At 53.5% G+C, this 21,847-nt stretch overlaps 4 protein-coding genes across 11 annotated transcripts in view; 2 read left to right on the top strand and 2 right to left on the bottom strand.

Annotated features, from left to right (window-relative positions):
- Nucleotides 1–68: 68 nt before the first annotated feature.
- On the bottom strand, nucleotides 69–6,126 carry LOC311625000 (troponin C, skeletal muscle-like). Its single transcript, XM_084888764.1, has 6 exons — nucleotides 6,003–6,126; nucleotides 1,241–1,292; nucleotides 936–1,079; nucleotides 721–835; nucleotides 451–587; nucleotides 69–241 (listed from the first exon to the last, which is right to left on the bottom strand). Exons 1-6 carry the CDS (start codon nucleotides 6,003–6,005, stop codon nucleotides 210–212), a joined length of 483 nt encoding a protein of 160 aa, XP_084744890.1. The 5' UTR covers nucleotides 6,006–6,126; the 3' UTR covers nucleotides 69–209.
- Nucleotides 6,127–10,366: 4,240 nt separating this feature from the next.
- SNX21 (sorting nexin family member 21) lies at nucleotides 10,367–16,878 on the top strand. Of its 4 annotated transcripts, none has more exons than XM_084888749.1 (3): nucleotides 10,367–10,959; nucleotides 11,393–11,567; nucleotides 14,799–16,878. In XM_084888749.1, the coding sequence occupies exons 1-3, from the start codon at nucleotides 10,691–10,693 to the stop codon at nucleotides 15,471–15,473; spliced, it is 1,119 nt and encodes a 372-aa protein (XP_084744875.1). In that variant the 5' UTR covers nucleotides 10,367–10,690; the 3' UTR covers nucleotides 15,474–16,878. The 4 variants fall into 4 exon arrangements, with proteins under 4 accessions (XP_084744875.1, XP_084744872.1, XP_084744873.1 ...); XM_084888746.1 differs by lacking the exon at nucleotides 10,367–10,959 and adding an exon at nucleotides 14,619–14,629 and having other exon boundaries at nucleotides 11,219–11,567; XM_084888747.1 differs by lacking the exon at nucleotides 10,367–10,959 and having other exon boundaries at nucleotides 11,220–11,560.
- The window catches only part of ACOT8 (acyl-CoA thioesterase 8), a 12,712-nt gene continuing 2,442 nt past the window's right edge, over nucleotides 11,578–21,847 (bottom strand). Inside the window, exons 3-6 of one of the 5 annotated variants that reach the window (XM_084888729.1) lie at nucleotides 20,081–20,277; nucleotides 18,160–18,317; nucleotides 17,533–17,727; nucleotides 11,578–12,145 (exon numbers count right to left, since the gene is read on the bottom strand). In XM_084888729.1, coding sequence (XP_084744855.1) covers nucleotides 11,610–12,145; nucleotides 17,533–17,727; nucleotides 18,160–18,317; nucleotides 20,081–20,277 — 1,086 coding nt within the window. In that variant the 3' untranslated portion in view covers nucleotides 11,578–11,609. Of the gene's footprint in view, nucleotides 12,146–15,895; nucleotides 17,728–18,159; nucleotides 18,318–20,080; nucleotides 20,307–21,847 lie in introns of those variants that run through there. The other 4 variants (XM_084888728.1, XM_084888731.1, XM_084888732.1 and 1 more) reach the window with 4 other exon arrangements.
- ZSWIM3 (zinc finger SWIM-type containing 3) overlaps nucleotides 20,333–21,847 on the top strand; it is a gene marked incomplete at its 5' end in the record, with an annotated part of 21,707 nt that continues 20,192 nt past the window's right edge. The window contains one exon of the mRNA XM_084888707.1: nucleotides 20,333–21,015. The remainder of the gene's footprint in view (nucleotides 21,016–21,847) is intronic.

Genomic DNA, 21,847 nt, shown 5'->3' with positions numbered 1-21,847 from the left:
ACTTGCAGCCGGGTGGCTCCTGGCACCCGCTCCTCGGTCCCTCCCGCCCCCGCACTCAGGCCACGCGCTTTGCAACGTTTGCTTTTATTCCTCCCAGAAGGGGATCCGAGGAGAGGCCGCGCCACGCTCTAGGGTGGGAATGACACCGGTGGCGGAGCCTCTCCTAAGTCCGGGGGCCGCGCGGTCCCGGCCGAGGCGGCGCCGACCTCTTACTGCACGCCCTCCATCATCTTCAGGAACTCTGCGGGGGAGGGGGACAGCGGTCAGGGCCCCGCGGGGCGCGGAGCCTGCACCGGGGTGCAGCATCAGGCCACGCCGGGGGGATCGGGGGTGCCTGGGCGGGAAGTGATGCATTGCACGAAGCCGGCGGGGGCCCCTGCCCCGCCCGCCCCGCCCCGGGCGGTCCGCGTGGCTCGGTGCCCGCCGCCCACCCTGCTCCCGGGGCCTCACCGTCGAAGTCGATGCGGCCATCGTTGTTCTTGTCGCCGTCCTTCATAAGGGACTCGATCTCCTCCTCCGTCACGTGCTCCCCGGAGGACTTGAAGATCTCGGCCAGCTCCTCAGCATCGATGTAGCCGTCGGCGTTCCTGAGGGCGGAGGGTCGGGGCGGGCTCTGGGCCGGCGGGCGCTGGCTACGCGGGGCGCCCCCTCCCTGTACCTGCCCCCCAGGCCCCCAGGCTCCCAGGCCCCTCCACCCCGTGCTCCCGGCCCCCCACGCACCGGTCGAAGATGCGGAAGCACTCGGCCAGCTCCTCCTCGCTCTTGCCCTTCGCGTCCTCTTTCATCTGGCGCACCATCATCACCAAGAACTCCTCGAAGTCGATGGTGCCGCTGCCTGCGGGGAGCGGGCGGGGCGTGAGCCTGGGTGCTCGCCTCGCCCGGCACCCTGGCTCCCTGGCACCCTGGTGCCCCGCCTCAGGGTGCTCCGCGCTCACCATCCTCGTCTACCTCCTCAATGATGGCATCCAGCTCCTCTTTGGTGGGCGTCTGGCCCAATATCTTCATCACCGTTCCCAGCTCCTTGACGCTGATGTCCCCGCCACCGTCAGCGTCGAACATGTCGAAGGCGGCCTTGAACTCTGCGGAGGGAAGGAAGGCAGAGGGCTGAAGTGAGCCAGCCCCGCATCTGCTACCCTCCCACCCGCGGGGGAAACCAGAGGTCCCCAGCACACACCACCCCGACAGACAGACAGACAGACAGACAGACAGACAGACAGACAGCCTGCCCACCCCCACTCACCAGCGATCATCTCCTCGCTGAGGTAGGACCGGGCCTCAGCCTGCTGGTCCGTCTGCAGGAGACTCAGAGTCAGAGGGTGCAGTTCCGCCTTAACCCTCTCCTCTTCAACCCCCACCTCTGTTTGTGCCCATTGATCCTCCAAGAGACAAGCTCCAAACTCCTCCAAACACCCCTCCGGCCTGCTCCCACAGCCCCCAACTCCTTTTGGAGAGCTAGAGCGGAAACAGATTATGCCCAAGGCTTTCTCACTTGTCCATCAGAGGTCAAATCAGCAACCCCCCAGCCCCGTAACCTTAGGCAAGTTACTTAATGTCCCCTCACCCCTATAAGGTTCTCCCTCCTCTCAACTGGTGGGTGGAGTTATGACATTACTGGCATCTGTCACAGAGACATCTCCAAGACATTGAGCCATCAATCAGCGCCTGCCGAAGTGTCCTGGAGCCCACCCCTTCCTGTTCTGCCCTGGGCCCAACCCTCTCCTGTTCCTCCCCTTAAAAAGACCCCCAGACCAGCCACGTGCTGCTGATCCTCCATGTCCAGGTGGCAGCCCGGCTGGGTCCATCCCCCCCCCCACCTCCTTCAATTCTGATTTCTCTACCTCCGTAATGAGTCCCGCTCATTACTGGGGAATAAACTTTACTTTAAAACTCCTTGGTGATCAGTTTCCTGCACCTCAAACCTTACATCTTGGTGCAGAAACCCGAGGTTTTCAGAGGCCCTGAGTGCCTCTCTTCCTGCTCCACGTGTACAGCTGCCCCACCCCAGGCAGCTGCTCCGGGAACATGCTGACAGTTTCTGCCCAGGCCAGGACCAGCTGACCAAGCCTCCCGAGGACCACCGCTCCAGCCCGGAAACTCAGTTCCCCCCACCGCAGCCAGACTACTTGGCGATCCATCGTGGCATCACCTCTCCAGACTCAAGAGGACCCCGGAGCAGCATCACTTCTATAAATGTGAGGTGTTGGGCCCCACGAAGGCCCGCCTTAGTCGCCCTCCCCCTCTTCCTCCTCCCAGCTCTGGGCCACCTCGTGAAACCTATGGCAAGGACAGCACACGCGTCACCTGGCAGGTAGGAGCTCAGGACAGCCCTCTGGTCAGACACCAGGCAGAGATCCTGATTGCTGTCAACCTCCGTGTCCAACAGTGGCCGACCATATGCCTGCTCTGCTTACGATCAGTGGAACCCAGACAGGTGTGATCGACATGTCAACACCTATGGGGGTTCCCGCTGGTCAGGTTGTGTCATCCATGATGCCTACAATGAGGTCAGGTCTGGCCCCTTTTTCTGGAAGGACGGGACCTTCAACATCAGGGTCCGGGACCCTGGGACCAGCGGTGGGTTGCGGGCATTATGGGAAAACTGTATTGGAGTGGTTGGAGCTCAACCCCTTAAGGGACCATTATATCTCCCGGGAGTATGCCACGGCCCAGGAGGCCCAAATCCAGGTCTCCAACAGCATCCTACAGGCTGAACAGTCCCTTAAAGGGAAGCTGCCTGATTCCCCCCCAGGTAGAAGTCCTGTCTTCTTGGCTCCAACTTATCCAGCACACTTTACTATTCCTTAACGAGACCCGCACCCTGCCCAATTTCTGGCACTGCTTTTTATGTGTCTCTCTCCGAAGATCTTTGCTGGCTGCCATCTCACTCATGACTCCTCCAGGAACCCAAGGACACGGTGAGTGTCAGCCTCCCCTGACTGGCATTCCCCTCTGGAAACCCGAAACTCCAGAACCCAGCTTGCCCCCACGGATATGCTACCAGACCAGCAACCCGGAAACTGGGGGACGGGTCACCTGGAACTGTACCCAAAGCCACACCACAGCCAGTACCACCAAGGCCAGCCCGGGCTCCTTCTTTTGGTGCAACGGCACCGTAAGCAGCTGCATAAACTCCTCTGACCCCGGGCCTGGCTTCATGGTCACAGTAGTTCCCCAACTAACCTTGTGTGGAGAGTCGGAGCTCGCCTGGTTGCTCCCTTCATCCCACCCCCGAGCCCACCGGGCCGCCTTCCTCCCTGTCATGTTGGGGGTAAATATCGCTACCTCAATAGGCCTAGCTGGGGGGGCCCCAGGTAACAGCATAATCTCTGCTCAGGATTTCAGTGACAAACTCCAGTAGCCCTGGAGTCTACCACTACCTCTTTAGCTTCCCTGCAGCGGCAAGTAACATCAGTAGCCCAAATAGCCCTACAGAACCCAAGGGCCCTAGGCCTTCTTACTGCGGAAAGAGGAGGAACCTGCATGTTCCCTTCAAGAAGAATGATGCTACTACACCAACGAGACCGAAGTGGTGAACAGAACGTGCAGACCCTGACTAAGCTGTGTGAAGAATTATGTGCAAAACACTCCCGGGACAACTCTCTTTTCGGCTGGCTCCAAAGCCCATTAGCTACCTGGATCCTACGCCTAAAAGGGCCCCTAATTCTCATCTGAGTCTTTTTTCCCCTAGCTCCCTGCCTCCTCAAATTCATTAGCTCCCAGATCACTGAAATGTCTCGGGTGACTGTAAACCAGCTCCTGCTCCAACCCTACACTCGGCTGCCCTCCAACCCTGCCTCCGCCTGACCTGGCCTCCGACACCCCCCACTCTCTTCGCCCCCTGGTCAGCAAAGAAGCAGTTAGACCATTTCGCCGCCCCCCATCACCAAGAGGCCGGAGAGGCAGGGGGGGAAGCCCAGAGCCGATGCAAGCATCTGCAAAGCCCCTGAATCCTGCCCAGACTTTCAATTTTTTAAAATATAATCAAAGAGTCTGGAATATAAGGTTCTCCCTCCTCCCAATAGGTGGGCGGAGTTATGACATTACTGGCATCTGTCACAGTGACATCTCCAAGACATTGAGCCATCAATCAGCGCCTGCAAGTGTCCTGGAGCCCACCCCTTCCTGTTCTGCCCTGGGTCCAACCCTCTCCTGTTCCTCCCCTTTAAAAAGACCCCCAGACCAGCCACGTGCTGCTGATCCTCCATGTCCAGGTGGCAGCCCGGCTGTGTTCATCCCCCCTCTCACCTCCTTCAATTCTGATTTCTCTACCTCCGTAATGAGTCCCGCTCATTACTGGGGAATAAACTTTACTTTAAAACTTCTTGGTGATCAGTTTCCTGTGCCTCAAACCTTACAACACCCTCACCTCTTCTCAAAAGCTTTGCAAGGATGAAATGGAGTCAGGGCTGTGAAAGGACTTTATAAAATGGACACCATTCCAGCATGACTTCCCCATTTTCCCCAGCTCCTAACAATGCCCAGTACTTTATTTTATTTTTATTTTTTAAATATTTTTTTAACTTATTATCTGTGTACATATTTTAACATTGCCCCCCCCCATACATACCTTCCCTCCCCAGAGTTTTGTGTCCATTGGTTGTACTTATATGCATGTATACAAGTCCTTCGGTTGATCTCTTATCTCCCCCAGATCTCCCTACCCTCACCGCTGTAATTTTACAGTCTGCTTGTTGCTTTACTGTCTTTATATCTGACTTTTGGTTCATCAGTTTATAATGTTCTGTAATATCCATAAATGAGTGAGGTCATGTGGTATTTCTCTTTCATTGACTGGCTTACTTCACTCAGCATGATGTTCTCTAGTTCTATCCAGGTTGCTGCAAATGATGAGAATTCCTTATTTTTTATGGCTGCATAGTATTCCATTGTGTAGATGTACCATAGTTTTGTGATCCAATCATCTGCTGACGTGTGCCCAGTACTTTAATAGGTGCTCAATGAATGTTCTCACTAAGTAACGCAGCACCAAGTTATTCAGCATCTACAAGTGTCAGACCATAGGCCAGGCACTGGGACCACCAAGCAGAGTCGGACACATCAATCCTCCCTCTGGGGACTAGCAGAGACGGAGATTTTAAGCGTCCATGGTGTGATGCAGTCACAGAAGTAAATGCCATTCACGTGGGGCAGAACATGATGGGGGCCTTGCGAGGGTGAAAACGATACTTTGAGGGGGGTTTCTGATGACATCTAAGCCAAGGCATTTGGGTAGGGGCTTGGGGCTGCACCTGGTGGTGGGGATCGGCTGAAGTGTCCAAGTTCTTCAGTTCCATGGGTGCTGGACCTCCTCCTTCTCCCTACCCTGTGTCCCTCCTTGCCCTTGCCAGGAGGGCAGGCTAATTTTAGTCTGGCGAGGGCAACAGCAGCTGGCCTCCAGTGTTTAGTTACACCTTGAAGTGCAGTGGGGAGGGGATCTCAGAGGAAGGCGATGGCTCCAAATCAGAACGCCTCTCCCGGAGGCTGAGGTCTCCCTAACTCTGGTCTGTCGCCTCTGCCCCTCCTCATCAATGTGGAGTTCTGGGGCTCCTGCACCTGAGCTGGCTCGAGGCCCGGCAGGGCTCCCATCTCCAGAGGAACCTTTCTTCTCTCACGGGCCATGGGAGGGCTTGGCCAGGCTTCCAGCAAGTCCCGGCCACCAATTTCCTGGGTGACTCACTCTGGCCCCGGGGGTCTCAGCTAAGGTAGACACAAGCTGAGACACATACACCCCTCAGAGTTCTGTGACTAACATTGCTGGAAGTCTCAGAAGTTCTGCAGGGATTCAGTAGACATTGGCAAGATCAATGTCTACTGAATCCCAGCCCTGCCCTTTAGAGAGAAGTCCAAGGCTTTCTTCCCAGGCTTTCTCCTGGGTTTTAGGAACCATCATGTTCCATCCTCAAGTGTTCAAGTTCCTGCCCCACGGAACACCCAGATCTGGCCTGAACGAGCGCCAGACACGTTCCAGTAAGCAAAGGGATGAAGTCCCTTCTTGTCCTTACCATGGTTGCTATTCACAGGGACGCCTCTGCCACAGGCCACTTCCTCTGCACTCCACCACCCAGGAATGTGCTGCCTGCGCCAGCCCCGGGATTTGTAGGGGCACCCACTCCTCCCCGGGACTGGATGCCCTAGCCAATCAGATCCTGGGGTCAGAGAGCTCCCCCTCCTTCCAGTGTCCTAGCCCATTACCTAATTTAGCCAAGGGCCCTTGTGGAGAAATTGAAACCTCGGAGCAGGTGGCAGGCCTTGACGTCCTAGATTCTTGTGAGGAGAGCCCGCCCTGTTCCACTGCCTTAGCGACCTTCCTTCAAGACATACACTTGCTCCAAGATGGGTAAGGACCATCAGAATGGAGAAAAGTGAGGGTCCATGTGGAATGGGGCGAGCACAGGCCTTGGAGTCCAAACCCCAGTGCCGCCCTGAACTTCAGCTTCCTTATCTGTGAGATAGGGATCAGCATAATCTCCTCAGCGAGGCTGTGGCATATGACAGCCCGGGTATAAGTCACCTAGCTTGTGCCAGTTGCATAGGATTGGTAGTTGGCAAATTCAATGTCCTGTCTTTGAACCATGGTCAGGGGCAGAGGGCAGGAGGAGAGGAAGTGACAATCACAGTTATTGAACCTCTGACATCCCACAGACTGTGCTAAGCATTTTAGCCACATGATCTCATCTAGTGCTCCCTCACCCTATGAGGTGGCAACTATTATTATTCCCTCTTTATTGGGGAGCTTTGTAAATCGTAAAGGACTGTAGTCATGTTGGTGATTCTTATTAATCTTGACTGAGGGGAAGTTGGGACAGACAGTCCTTGAGGACCCATCCAGGAGAAATGTCCGTAGGGGTCCAGACACAGGGTGTGCACTTGGAGGAGAAATCAACATTGAAAGCAGATTCTTCTCTCAAGTTGACCTTCTGCAGGAAAAGGATTTTTGGGACTCAGATTCTTGGGGAGGAAGGGGCCAGGGGAAGGTTCTCTAAGTAGATGATGGGGTCGGTGGCCCCTTGCCAGAGCTCAGTGAAGAAGTCTGGAGGTGCTCAGCAGGCCACCTGGAGAGTGAAGAGGTGGGTAGATCAGGTTAAGTCCCAAGGGATCCCTGCCTGAGAATCCACAGGGCCCAGGCTGGGTGTTGGGGGGTAGGCAATGCTCATGGTCAATGGCTAAGTCAACAGACAGAGCAGTGAGACGACCGAGCACAGATTCTGGGGCCAGTGAAAGGGGGGCTGGACACCAAGGAAGGCAGATGGACAGCAGCAACTGGGCCGCCCTCTTCCCCTATATATAGACATTCCTAAGGAAAGCTCAGCAGAGCCGGGCAGGCTAAATAAGGCCTCCCCCAGCCAGGCAGGGGTCCAAGTTGCAACAACAACTAGGGATTCCAATTTGGACACAACCATTAGAACCAGATAATCCCTTTGGAACAGAGGGTGTGGGACTCAGCAATCATTTGTTCACTGATTTGCCCTTTCATTTATTCGGGGAAATAGATAAGGTCCAACCTCAGTGCAGCCGAGCCAGGTCCTACTTACCCCTGGTCAGACTAAAATACAGCTCCAAGCATCACCCTTCATAGCCGCCAGGCCTTCACACACGCTGTTTTTTTCTTCCAGGACTTCCTATCTTTCCTTTTTTCATCTGCCTATTTCCCTATCATTGTTCTCAGTTTTGTTTTGTTTTTCCATATATTTTATTGATTTTTTACAGAGAGGAAGAGAGAGGGATAGAGAGTTAGAAACATCGATGAGAGAGAATCATCGATCAGCTGCCTCTTGCACACCCCTTATTGGGGATGTGCCCGCAACCAAGGTACATGCCCTTGACTGGAATCGAACCCGGGACCTTTCAGTCCGCAGGCCAATGCTCTATCCACTGAGCCAAACTGGTTTCGGCCATTCTCAGTTTTAACATCACTTTCTCCAGGACCACTTCTCCCCTACAGCCAGGCCACGGTGGCTCCTCAGTCATAGCACTGAGCAGGCCACATAATCACGACCTGCTCTGAGTTCCACCAGAGACGGTGTCCAGTTCACCATGGCATTTCCCAGCACCCAGGGCTTGCTCAAGGATACTTGAACTGAATGGCATCTGGTTCACTATAAGGAGGAAGTTCTTAAGAGTCATGGTTGAACAATAACAGGACGGGCAACCTCAGGAGGTAATGAGCTTCCTGTTACTGAATCTGTGCAAGCAGGAGTTTGATGACCTCGCAGAGACTGTAGGAGGACATGCACACAGAGTCTAAGAACAGTGGAGGATACAGGACGTCCAGAGATCTCCTTGTTCTGGCCCTGTCTGCATGACCCAGGGTAAGCCTCACAGCCTCAGACTACTACCCATCTGGAACATGAAAGTGCTGGTCCAGATTTCTGAGTGACCTTCCGACAACCTATGGCTTTTGCTTTGTATCCAGACTTCGAGGCATATGCCAAAGTACAAGTTAAGATTTAGCCAACATTTGGCAAACGCATGAGTGTTGAATGAATGAATGAATGGACTGTGCTATTTTGCCCCAGCACCCTGCTGGTAAGCTGAATGAAATCTACTATTACACCAACTTGGCTTTAAATCCAGCTCCTCTGTTTTTTAGCTGTGGACTTTGGGAAAGTCAATTTGCCTCAGTTTCTTCATCTTTTATTTATTTCTTTATTTATAAAATATATTTTATTGATTTTTTACAGAAAGGAAGGGAGAAGGATAGAAAGTTAGAAACATCGATGACAGAGGAACATCGACCGGCTGCCTCCTGCACCCCCCGCACCAGGGATGTGCCCGCAACCAATGTATATGCCCTTGACCAGAATCGAACCTGGGACTCTTCAGTCCACAGACCGATGCTCTATCCACTGAGCCAAACCGGTTTTGGCAGTTTCTTCATCTTTTAAAAAAATATTTTTTTTCATTGATTTCAGAGATGAAGGGAGAGGGAGAGGGAGATAGAAACATTAACGGGGATGCCGAGACCAGTTTGGCTCAATGGATAGAGCGTTGGCTTGGGGACTGAAGGGTCCCGGGTTCGATTCCGGTCAAGGGCATGTACCTTGGTTGTGGGCATATCCCCAGTAAGGGTGTGCAAGAGGCAGCTGATCGATGACTCTCTCTCATTGATGTTTCTAACTCTCTCTCTCCCTTCCTCTCTGTACAAAATCAATAAAATATATTTAATTAAAAAAAAAAAACATTAACGGGGAGACAGAATCATTGATTGGCTGCCTGCATACCCCACATGGGGATGGAACCTGAAACCTGGGTTTGTGCCCTTACTGGGAATCAAACGGTGACCTCCTGGTTCATAGGTTAAAGCTCAACTATTGAGCCACGGAGGCTAGACGTCTTCATCTTGACAATGAAACAGTATTGTCCAGTAACAAAAAACCCTCCCCGAGATGTTGGGAGGCGAGATGTGACCTCATGTAATGTGCCTAGAACAGGATGAATGACACAATGGAACCTCAAGAAATGAGAGCCCCGCCCCTTCTGCATGCAGGGAGGGCAGGGAGGGTGTTTTCCACTCAAATCTGTTTCCCCGGACTCGCTCTCCCATGCCATTCAAAATGGATAGGGACTAATGCCTGGCTTCATTTGCTCCATTATATGACTAGCAATATCTGCCCTTTTAGGCCCTGTTAGAGGCTGAGATCTGGGCCTCTGACAGGAAGCAACAATAAATTCTTCTGCCCTGTGGATAAAAGATAAAACAGCCCTCCAGCGGAATTGCTGACATCACCCTGCCTCCTTCAGCGGAAAAGAACGGGATTCGGCACTCAGGAGACCTTCGCCGTAGAGTCCGGCACTCAAACCTCTTGGCCCACTGTGTGACTGGGCAAGTCCTCCGGGTCTGTTTCCCCGTTTGCCTCCTTTCTATGTGTGAGGCTCACCTGAGATTGTAAACGACGTGAACGACGCCGAAACGATCATCATGTAACTGATCATTTCGAAGTCCCTACTCCGTGCCAGGCACTAGCCTTACAAAGAGCTGCAAAATCATTGTTCCTGTTTCATGTACGAGAAAGGCCAGGCTCAGCAAGGTCAGATGCCAGCCCAGGCCGGGTGCCTGCTCTTGGCCTCAGTTACCTCGCAGGACAGATGGGCTCCCCGCTGTCAAATGACTTTGGAGAGTAAGAGTGCCGGATGGAAACGGGGGCCAGATCGGACCGGCCTGGGGCTCCGGGAAGGGTGGGAGGCGCAAAAGGAGGTGAGCCCGCGGGCCGGGGCGCACTCGGGCCTACCCAGGATCCCAGTCTCCCGGGGCGCAGGGCTCGGCATCCCGGCGGCTCCGGGCCGGCGGCGGGCGGGCGGGGCCGGGGGCGGGGCGGGGCGGAGGCAGGAAGCGGCGGGGCGGAGCCCGGAGCAGCTGGGCCCCGCGGATACCCTCCTCCTCCCCCCCCCCCCCCCACCGGCTCAGTGAGGCGCCCCAGGCGGCCCCGGGACCCGGGGAGCGGCGCGCCCCTGAGGGCACCGCGGGGCCCAGAAGGTAGAGGCGCACCAGGGGCGGGAGGCGCGGGGAGGCCCCGGTGCCCCCGGCGGCGCAGGAGCGGGGAGGGCGGCGGCAGCGGAGTCTTGGGGCTCCCTGGACCCCGACGGGCTGGGGCGGGTGCTGCGCGGCGCCCTCCTCCCGGGCCCGGGCCCGCCCCTCCGCGGGGCTGGCCGACTCCCGCCGCCCGCCCGGCCCGGGTCCCCGCAGGGTGCCATGGCCTCGCGGCTCCTGCTGCGGCTGCGGCACGCCCTGGCCAGCGAGGGCCCCGCGGAGGCGGCGGCCGGCCCCGAGGCCGAGCAGTTCCCGGAGAGCTCGGAGCTGGAGGACGACGACGCCGAGGGCCTGTCCTCCCGCCTCAGCGGCACCCTGAGCTTCACCAGCGCGGAGGACGAGGAGGACGAGGACGAGGAGGACGACGAGGCGGCCGGCCCCAGCCCGCTGCCCCTCGGGGACCGGGCGTCGGGAGGAGAGGACGCAGGCGAGTGCGGAGCAGGCGGCGGGGACCCCGGAGCGCCACTGGGCCTCCACCCCCGTGGGAGCTCTGAGCTGATCCTGCCCAAACTCCGAGATGGCCACACTTGTTTAAGTGTCCCAGCCACCACTCAGCTGCTGTCACAGCCCTCTCTGAGCCAAGTTTCCCCTCTCTGTGTCAAATGGGGCCATCACCCCATCTCAAGCCTGTTGGGGCCTTCTGGGGATGTAGTCTGGGATACAAATGGTCCTTAATGCGCTAGGGATGTTTTGGGGGTGGAGATATTTACTTAGCGCCAAGCGCGGTGATCGGCATCCAGCTTCTCAGACCCTCCATTTCCATGTCTGACAAATGGGGATAAAGCTGTTGTGACCTGTTGGGAGGAGCGAGGTCATGGCACGTGGTGTAGGTCGACCCTGGCCCCAGGCCTACTGATAGGACTGGTCATGTGCTCCTGCAGAACCGAACCCCTCACCCGACGGGAAGCGGAGCAGCCAGCTCCTGGCACGCCAGTTGCAGGATTTCTGGAAGAAGTCCCGGAACACCCTGGTACCCCAGCGGCTGCTCTTCGAGGTGACCAGTGCCAACGTGGTCAAGGACCCTCCTTCCAAGTACGTGGTGAGTTCGGGTCCAGGAGCCCCTGGTTGTGAGTCTATGGGTCTATCTAAGACACAGGAGGGAAAATTCCAAGTTCCTTGGTGAGGACGAGCTGGCTGTGTAGTTGTACATGGCTGCCCCCATTTTGCAGATGGAGAAACAGGGCAGAACAGGAATGTAACTTGAGCAAGTCCTCAGGCAAAGGACGGCTTCTTTGAGACTGAGTAAAAAAAGGATTGTGGGCCTGACTCCTCGCCTGGTTTTGAAAATAAGAGAACCGGTGTGTGTGCCCCTACTCACACCCTCTCCCCCCACCAAGGTTTTGCAAAATGTAGCAGGAAAGAATATTATCTGAATCAGGTTTGAGACCCAAGTGGCATTGGTTAGTGTTTTTTTGTTGTTGTTGTTCTGTTTTGTTTTTTTAATGAGTTTTGGATGCAGAACTTGATTTAAATCCGTTGTTTGACCTTGGATGAGTTGTATAACTTTGATGACCTTTTCCTCATCTGAGTAATGGGAATAATGCAGAGAATTGTCACAGGAAGTGAACGGGACAGTGCACAGAAAGCCCTTAGCACTGTGCCTGGCATTATGAAATGCTCAAAAAAAAAAAAAGTGTAATAAAATAAAAAATTCATTCCCATATTATTACACAGCTTTGGATTGAAAATGCCTAGCATCTGGGGCCTGCTGTGGCCTTCTTACAAGCCGAGTGAATCACTTCTCGAGCAGCCATCCTGTATAGAATAATCTTGTAAAGGCTCCATTTAGGGGGGTTCAGTGAAGAGCAATGTGGGGGAGAACCTGGGAGTCCCCGTTTTCTTCTCTGTGGGAAGGAGAAACTGACATAGAAAGTGAGGTCTGCCAGGCCTTCTCCTGCTGGCCTGAAACCCAGCCTGACCTGGCTGCAGCTCCCTTCCTCTCACTTCACTCCTCCTCAGCACCCTCCTCCATTTCTGACTCAGCAGGAAGGGGGCCTGGAGCCCTGTCCCACATCTGGACCTCTCCGCCCCTCTCTGCTGCTATTAGCAAACAAGGGCCACACCCATGGGGTGGCTGCTTCAGTTTGAGCAGTGATTGGTAATCAAGTCTTAAGTGGCAAAAGTCCTGGCCAGGCATCATGCATAGGAAGGGGACCCCAAAGATCAATTATCAAGGAGCAGCTGCGAAACAAGTTAGTATGAGGGTGACTCTGGGAGAAGAATGACAAGAGAGCAGGATGGCCAAGTATGCCCTGGCCAGTGTCTGGGGAAACAAATCACCTCCTTTGTCCAGAGGGGACCCTAAATTCTGATGGAATTCTCCTGTGGGGTTAGAGCACAGACTTTGGAATTAGGTCAGTCTGGTTTTAAATCCCAGCTGGGCCATTTCCCAGCTGTGTGACTTGCGGGATGTCTTTTATGTTTTATTTTTTTTTTAATATATTTTTATTGATTTCAGAGAGTGAGGGAGAGGGAGAGACAGAAACATCAATGATGAGAGACAAACATCAACCAGGAATCGAGCCTAAAACTGGGGCATGTGCCCCAACCAGGAATCAAACTGTGGCCTCCTGGCTCATGGGTCCATGCCAAAAACTAAAATCAAAGCCAAAGTAACGTAAGGGATCATTATAGACCAGTTCTTACTGAAGTGTGTTCTACAGAAAATAGGTTTCCTTCGTTAGCCAGTTTGGCTCAGTGGATAGAGCGGACTGAAGGGTCCCAGGTTCCATTCTGGTCAAGGGCACGATGCAGGCTCCACATTCCTGGCCCTGGTTTCTATCTCTCTGTCTCTCCCCCACCCTTCCACTATCTCTGAAAATCAACGGCAAAATATCCTCAGGTAACAATTAACAAAAAAGAAAAGTTTCCTGGAATGTTAATAACTATTCCTTAAGAGAAAGATTTTGCAGTCAGTATGTTTTGGGAATGAAGAGTTGAAGAGTAAAATAAGGTTTTACTGTTTGACTTTTTAATCCTTAATGTTAAAGTACACTGAATCTCCAAGAAAAGGATAGAACAGACAAACCTAATTGACTAGAGGTGGCTATAATACAGGTAGTTTCTCAGAACAAATTTAAACAAAACTTCTGGGTTTTTTGTTAGTACGCCTTTAACCTCGAAGGTTCTTTAACAGCTAAGGTTCGCTGATCCCCTTTTAAACTTGCTGGCTTAGCATTCTTATAGATTAATCCATGTTTGGGTTCTCAAACCTGGGGGAAGTCTTATGGTGATCTCCTTCAGTGTCTCTCCCCCCCACCAACTTCGATTCCAGTACCACCTTCACAATTCTTGTCCCATCTGAATGCTGCTTGTACCAATCTCTGTTTAACATTTTTCTTTAAATAAACCTTTTTCTTAAGTAAGTTTAAAAGACAACTTTATAGCATACTGTATGTGGAAAGCCTCACTTGCCATAACAAGAAGATATCCATAAAAATAAAAGCAGTAAAAAGTCATTAAACCCTGCCTGGATGCTGCTGCCTGAAGGCCCTGACCCAAGACCCTTTTCTAACAATGGAGCTGAGACGAGTCCAAGTGCTCAATCTGCAGCCAGAGTCAAAGAGGACTAAGGGAGTCACCTCCTGCCTCAGATTCAGTGTTATGTACATCCTCCGAAAAATCTCAGGACCAACCTTTGTCCACGCCCCACACCTGAGTAAACACTGACCTGGGCCAGCATGTCCTTCCCTAGAGAAGGAAGCGACTGGAGGGGACAGCCTGGGCTGGTGTCACAGTGAGGAGTAGCTGGCCTGGGGTTAGAACGTGAGTCTGAGCCCAGCGTGCTTTTCACGTGGGCATTCCTGGGTGTCTGAAGACCCGTCTTCCGGGTCTGGGTTGGAAAAACCTGGCTGGGGATGTGGGAGCTCTGTGTTGGAGGAGAACAAAGCTCCTAAAGGTCGGCTCAGAGGCCTGAGATTGGCCTGGGTTTCCACGAACCCCTGGTTTTCCGGAGGGGCTGTCAGAAGAGCTAACTGCCCTGATGGGAAGGGAGTACTTTCTGGAAGGGGCAAAAAAGCAGCAGCTCTAGGCACTGAAGTTCATCTTTGTCTTTCTCTCCCCGTGCTGCCTTGGGCCTGGGTCATTTCAGACGAGCCTCAGGTAAGACGGAGTGGGCTCCCCAGCTGCTGCCCCAGCAGCTCCCACCTTCCTGGGCCCAGTCTTAAGGGTAAAGGGAAGAGGTGGGGCAACAGAGCTGGAAGTCTGGGGATGGGGAAGGAAGGGGCCCCTGGACAATTTGCACCTGCCCTGACCCCCACCCTCCCTGCAGCTCTACACCATCGCCGTGATGGGGCCGGGGCCACCAGATCACCAGCCGGCCCACATCTCTCGCCGTTACTCAGACTTTGAGCGGTTGCACCGAAACCTGCAGCGGCAGTTCCGGGGCCCCATGGCTGCCATCTCCTTCCCCCGTAAGCGCCTGCGCCGGAATTTCACCGCAGAGACCATTGCCCGCCGCAGCCGAGCCTTCGAGCAGTTTTTGAGCCACCTGCAGGCAGTCCCCGAGCTGCGCCAGGCCCCAGACCTACAGGACTTCTTCGTACTGCCGGAGCTGCGGAGGGCACAGAGCCTCACCTGCACTGGCCTCTACCGCGAGGCTCTGGCGCTCTGGGCCAATGCCTGGCAGCTTCAGGCCCAGCTGGGCACCCTCTCCAGCCCAGATCGCCCTCTGCTGACCCTGGCTGGGCTGGCTGTATGCCACCAGGAGCTGGAGGACCCTGGGGAGGCCCGGGCTTGCTGTGAGAGGGCCCTTCAGCTGCTGGGAGACAAGAGCCCCCATCCTTTGTTGGCACCCTTTCTGGAGGCCCATGTCCGGCTCTCCTGGCGCCTGGGCTTGGACAAACGCCAGTCAGAGGCACGGCTGCAGGGCCTGCAGGAGGCAGGCCTGACCCCCACACCACCCCCCAGTCTCAAAGAATTGCTCATCAAGGAGGTACTGGATTAGTCTTGCCTAGACTTAAGGTCACTAGGGGAGAGGCACTGCCTTAGGGTGGCAGCGGTCAGGGACCAATGAGGGATGAGGACCTGAACAGCAGCTGGGAGGCTGTAGGGGGTGCTGGGAACCCCTAGGAGTAACACAAAGCATTTGTAGCAGACGGAGGAGGAAACGTGGCTCTTCTGCTGGGCTGGGCTCAGGGAAAGCTTTGGCGGGGGATGCCTGGGACCTGGGATGGTGCAGGGAGGAAGTCTGATGCACCCTCTTTGGCATATGCACAGCTGGGGGCTGTACCCCAGGCCAGGGCCAGTGTTCCCTGTTCCTTGGGCCTCCGAGCCAGTGAAGGAGCCCGAGTAAGGGCTAGGGACTCTTGGAGTTGATGGCTAGAGGGCGGGCTGCAGTTCTGGCCCAGGGAATTAAAGGCCAGCAGGTCCAGTGGTAGCAGTCTCTTTATTGGATATGAGGGACAAAGCCCGGCCCTCAACTGTAATTCCTGCCTCGCCTCAGGAATGGGGGAGAAGGGAGATCCTGAGGCCCCAGGCCAAGCTGGTATCTCTGGCTACAGCTTGCTCTCTGTGACCTGGGGCTTCACTCGGAACACGCCCTCCTGGGCACAGGATATAGCCAGCACCCCGTCCCGACGCCACAGCTGCCCACGGACCAGCCCCCGGGAGCCACCTGTGGGTGAGAAGGGTAAGAACAGCCTTCTCTCTCCTTTAGCACAGCCAAGTGGGCTTCTGAAGGGTGCAGTCCCGGCTGGGCTGCCCCACACAAGGGCACACTGCGTGTTGTGCCCCTTTAATGTGTTCAGTCATCAGGGGGTACCATGGGAACCCCACAAAACAGTTTAAACGCACTTTACATGTTCTCGGGCTTCCTCAACAATCACAGGGGGAGTTCTGAGGACAGTCTCCGTCAGTAGCTTGGCTAAGCAGATCTACCGGACCTCTGGCCACTTGTGTTAGGAAACCCGTCAGTTCCCCTTATAACAAATCTAACCAGTCCCACCAGGCTGGTATTATATGAAAAACACTCCCAGCCCCAAGGGGACAAAGACGCTCAGGGGAGAGGACCTGGGGCCATGAAGTCTGGCCACGCCTGCCTCCCCACCTGCAGATTTATGAAGGGAGCTGCCGGGTCCCTTCCGTGTGGTGCAGCTCACTTAGTCCTCACAACAGCCAGGCAAAGCAGGGTTCGTCCCCTTTGCCGGATGATGAGTTTAAATTCAGAGGCTCAGGAACTTGGCCTTAAGAATCAGGCCAAAACCAAGTATCCCGACTTCATGGTGGTTGAACCTGTGCTGAGATGCTATTGGTACTTTTTGTTTGTCGGTTTCTTTGTTTTGTTTACTTTTCTATGCTATTGGTACTTGAGAGCGCCCCTTCCCTGAGTATAAAGAGCCCCTTGAGTTTTGTCCCTGGTTTACAAAGCAGTTTTCATTTGGAAAGTACGTCCTCGGGAAGGAGTCCAGGGCTCTGACAGCAGACATGGATGAACGAGCCTGGGGTTCTCTCTGCCTCTGACGAGGAGTGTCCCAGCAGAGGGGCCTTTAGAGACTGTTGAGTGCCCTGAGCCACCGGGTTAATTGGCAGAATCACTTAGCTTCTTAAAAATATAGTTTCCTGGACCTCTTCCAAGACCTGCAGAGTCAGAATCTTAGAATCTGAAAACCTGTTTTTAAAAAGCTCCCTGAAGTGGCCACCAGCTTTGGCTGCTACTCCGCTAACACAACTCTGGTTATTGAAATGGGGAAACTGAAGCCCAGAGGGGAGGCAGGACTTGTCCAGGATCATATAGAGATTTTGAAATGTTTCTGGGACTAGAACTGGGGTCTCTGAGATAGAGTGGGTCATATTCCCAACATGTTACAGAAATTATAAGAGCTGATTATGAGTGCCACCCTCCAGCCTCACCCTTTGAAGATAAGGATGCCAAAGCCGAGGGGCAGGAGAGAAAGTGGCCTGTGCAGTGCCCCATAGAACGTGGGTGGGGAACAGCATGACCCAAGAAAGCAGGCTCCCTGCCACCCCAAGGCCAGTGCCCTTGTCCCATGTGACCCCACACTCACCAGCCCAGGGGCTCTCGCACTCATACAGCATCCAGTGGTCGGCTCGGAAGGGGGCGTGGAACCACATGGAGTGGTCCAAGGAGACCATGAAGCGCACCGAGTGCTTACACCGGTGGGGCAGCAATGCCGTGCTCAGGAAGGCAAAGTCCGAGATGTAGGCAGCCACGCAGCAGTGCATCTTGATGTCGCCCTCCCCTGCAATAGGTCCCGGCCCCATCAGCCCTGGGCTCCTGGCCTTTGCAGCTCAGGACCTGCAGGGAGGTGGAGACAGGGGCTGCCGTGCATAGATATGCAGGCTGTTCGCTGCACGAGGGTACGTGGCCCCAGGTGTATGTGATGGGGAGAGGGAGGCAGGGATGGGGCCCTCACTCCCCAGATCTCCCGCACAGGCACCTTAAGATTAGTAGTGTACCTGGAGAAGAATCTCAGCAAAGTGCCTGCCTTCCCCAGTCAGAAAGGGCCTGCATCAGGATTACAGCCACCTGCCATTCTCCCCAGGCAAAGGCCTAGTAGGGCCCCGATCACAAGATGAGCCAAATCCCCATCATGGGGATGAGGAAATAGAGGGAAAGTAGCATGCCCTAGGCCACGGAGAGTGTTCTCTTCCAGTCCAGGAGGTCCTCTTACCAATATAGCCCTTGGCTCGCACCCAGAACATCTGTTTGGGCTCCATGTTCTCCAACTGGCACAGGCTGGATGGGTTTACTAGCTTGATCTCAATGGGCACATTCCTGGCAGGAATCCGGTTCAGGACCACTCGGTACCTCTTTCGGAAGTTAGGGTCCCTGAAAGGAAAGGGTTGAGGGACTTGAGGAGACCCAGAGAGAGGGGAAGCCCATTCTGACTCCCCTCCTTCCTCCAGAGGGAGGGCAGACTTAGCCTGAAAGTCTCCCTCTCCTCTGGCAGGCAGGAGCATCAAGTATTTGAAGCCATTCTTTGCCTCCTATGAGCTATGTGGCCTTATGCAAGTTAGTAACCTCTCTGAGCCTATTTTCCCGTCTGTAAAATGTGGATAACGACAGTCACCTACCTGATAATAAACATCGTGGAGAAGGCGCGCCCCCAATACGCACCATTATAAGCATTTCACCCACATTGCCCCATTCCTCACAGCAACCACGTGAGACAGCTGCAGTTGTCACCCCCCAATGACCCATGAAGCAAGCACAGAGGCCAAGCAGCTTGCTCAGGAAGTAAAGGCAGGCTTTGGACCCAGGCAGCCTGACTCGGTTCACACTCTTAACCACTTCACTATCCCAAGCACTGGGGGCGCCAGGCTGCCCAATGGGACTGAGCTATCGAACCCTAAGCCATCGGGAACAGTGTCCACGGGGAAAGCCTTTTCCAGGGAAGCCCCTTCACAGCAGCAGCCACCTTAGTGCACGCCAGGACTTCCATTCTCAGCTCCAGCCTCTCAAGCACTGTCCACAGCACCTTCAGGGATGACGGAATGTTCTGTATCCGCACTGTCCATGGAGGTGGCCACTAGCCACATGTGGCTACTGAGTGCTTGCAATGTGGTTAGCGTGGTTAATAGTGAGGAACGGAACTATTAATCCTACCTGATGTTTATTGATTTAATCCTATGTAGCTAGTGGCTTTCTTATTGGACAACACAGCTCTAGATTTAGGGACCTTTAAGAACATTACAGCAAACGTTTTTAAGCTCTGACCGTAGACCAGGCTCCAAGCTTATTCCTGTCAGTCAACTGTATAACTACAATTTCCTGCACACTTAAATGCCTTATTTTATGACTGAGGGCACAGGCTCAGAGTGGGAAGGCGATGTGCCCAAACTCACACAGCTAGCAGAGACCGTCTAGATTTGAACCAAGACCTTTCCCAGGTTCAAACTCACATCCGCCCCATCACACCTTGCTGCCTCCCCAGCCAGCACAAGACAGAGGCACTCTCCCTCAGGTAGCTGTGAAGTAGGCAGGCAGAAACATACATTTTTCATATGAAGAAGCAGAGCTCTGTGAGGCTGGGAAGAGTTGGGCAAAGTCACAGAGCAAATGGGCACTAATAGCCCACAGCCTTGGCCAAAAGCCATGTGTCTGTCCTGAGTCAGAGGCCCTGGCATTTTCCCAACTTTATCAACTGTGACCTAAATAAGAAATATATTTTGCCAGGTGACATTTAAAATACTTAACACACACTAAGGCAGAGGCAGCAGGAACCCTCACCCTGTCAGGCACTACCTCCTAGGCTGCCTGATCATGTGACCTTGAAGGGGGAGTCACTCAGGGACTAGGGAGGTGAGTATTTGCCAAGTAGTTAAAGAAGTAGTTCAATACTTTAACAACCAGTAAAACTACTGTACCTGAATTGGCTGAATCATAAGCCTGCATTTTACATCCTGACCCCACACACAACTGAAACTAACCTATCACAAAAGGACTCTTACCCTTACTATACACAATACATTCCTGTATCATATTTTCTAGTCCATATTTTTAAATAGTCAAGGCGCGCTAAAGGATTCCATGACCCAGGAACAGGAAGCATCTGCAGTCTGACCACTGACTCGAGCCTCCTGGTCTCTCACCGTAAGTACTGGTCAATGAGGGTCTCAGAGTCAGGCAGCTCTTCCGGCGGGGGCACAGTGGGCATGGAGAACTGGTGCTGTAGGGGGCTGGGCTGGGTCAGCTGGAAGGAGGCCTGGCAGATGAAGATGGGCCTGCCATGCTGCACAGCCTTCACTGATCGCACCGAGAAGCTCGCCCCTGTTCGCGTCCGCTCCACCTGGTACAAAACAGGCACCTTCGGGTCCCCTGTGGGGGGCACAGGGACATGGTAAACCTGAGTGAGCCCCACAGGCCCTGTCATCATCACCATGGCTGGAGAGGCCATGGTTCTCCATTCCTCTTCTGCTTGGTAGCTACTGACTGAGGCCTGCTAAGGCCCATGTACTGCAGATACAGAGAACACCAGACCCTGTCATAAGGATGCTCCCAGTACAGGTGGAACTCTTCTTTCTCAATAGCACAGAACAGAAGAGACATTGCCAGATAACCTGCATTCAAATCCTAGCTAATTAGCTCTGTGATCGTGGCAAAGACACTTAACCTCCCTGAGCAGTTTACCCATCTACAAAATGAGAATCATCATGGTATTCATACCTCTCAGGATTTTTATGAGAATGAGGTCATAATTGTAAAGTGGTTAGAATAATATCTGGCACACAGTAAGGATTACAATGTCAAGAGCCTAGCACTTTGGCCCTAACAGGTTTGGCTCAGTGGAGAGAGAGTCGGCCTGGAAGGTCCCAGGTTTGATTCCAGTCAAGGGCATGTACCGTGGTTGCAGGTACATCCTTAGTAAGGGGTATGCAGGAGGCAGCTGATCGATGTTTCTAACTCTCTGTCCCTCTCCCTTCCTCTCTGTAAAAAAAACAAACAACAACAAAAAAACACTACCACTTTGGAGTTTGCAACCAAATTGAAGAAACAGAGGACACATTTACTCCCAATTGGCTTAAAGGTAAGAATGCAGGGTAAGTATTCAAATACTTTATAGCAATCACTTTCAGGAAGGGTCCAGCAATAAAAGGATAAAAGTGAGGGGAATGGAGATGTAATGCGAAAAAATCATATATATATATATATATATATATATATATATATATATATATATATATATATATTACTATCTACACTAATAAAAGAGAAATATGCAAATTGGCCATAACTCCATGACACCCACCAGCCAATCAGGAGTGGGTATGCAAACTAAACCAACAAAGATTGTAGGTTAATTTGCATATGCAGGCAGAGCGAAGACTGAAGGCTGAAGGGCTTGGCTTCTCCACTGCGGCTGGAGCGGGAAAGCCTGAGACTTGGCTTCTCCACTGCGGCCAGAGCCAAGAAGCCAAGCTTCAGGGCTTGGCTTTTCCTCTGCAGCCAAGCAGAGAAACCTAGCCTCGAGGCTTGGCTTCTCCGCTGTGGCCAGAGCAAAGGCCTGGGTCCCTGGTGCAGGAGGAAAATTGGTGCTGGCAGCAGGAGAAGGAAGGTCTATTACACAAATCTTCGTGCAATGGGCCTCTAGTATTTTATATTTATAACAGGAAAGGGGAAATCCCATTACTGTTTTCTTAACATGAATCACATATTGTTAAGTTCCATACATTCTTCTCAGCTGATGGGACTATGCAGAAAACCGTGTGACTCTTAAAATTGGGACCCCTGCCTTAGGAATGAGGGAAAGAGAGGGATAGCAAGTGAGATTTTTGTTTCTCAAAGGAGAGCCTGGGTTGTAAAAGATTACTTTCTTTTTTCTTTTTCTTTTCTTTCTTTTTTTTTACAGAGAGGAAGGG

The sequence above is a fragment of the Pipistrellus hanaki genome (genome assembly GCF_964339955.1).
Source record: "Pipistrellus hanaki genome assembly, chromosome: 6".
Taxonomy (NCBI): domain Eukaryota; kingdom Metazoa; phylum Chordata; class Mammalia; order Chiroptera; family Vespertilionidae; genus Pipistrellus; species Pipistrellus hanaki.
Note: the sequence above shows the minus strand (reverse complement) of the source record. Positions and strands in the feature narration are given on the sequence as shown.

Excerpts from the sequence above, each read along its gene's own strand:
- LOC311625000 (XM_084888764.1), bottom strand. Across the intron at positions 1,080-1,240 it reads CAGCGAGGAGATGATCGCTG|AGTTCAAGGCCGCCTTCGAC; the intron begins GTGAGTGGGGGT and ends TTCCCTCCGCAG. Across the intron at positions 588-720 it reads TGCTTCCGCATCTTCGACCG|GAACGCCGACGGCTACATCG; the intron begins GTGCGTGGGGGG and ends CTCCGCCCTCAG.
- SNX21 (XM_084888749.1), top strand. The coding sequence starts at position 10,691 with ATGGCCTCGCGGCTCCTGCTGCGGCTGCGGCACGCCCTGGCCAGCGAG. Across the intron at positions 10,960-11,392 it reads GGAGGAGAGGACGCAGGCGA|GTCATGTGCTCCTGCAGAAC; the intron begins GTGCGGAGCAGG and ends CTGATAGGACTG. Across the intron at positions 11,568-14,798 it reads ACCCTCCTTCCAAGTACGTG|CTCTACACCATCGCCGTGAT; the intron begins GTGAGTTCGGGT and ends CCCTCCCTGCAG.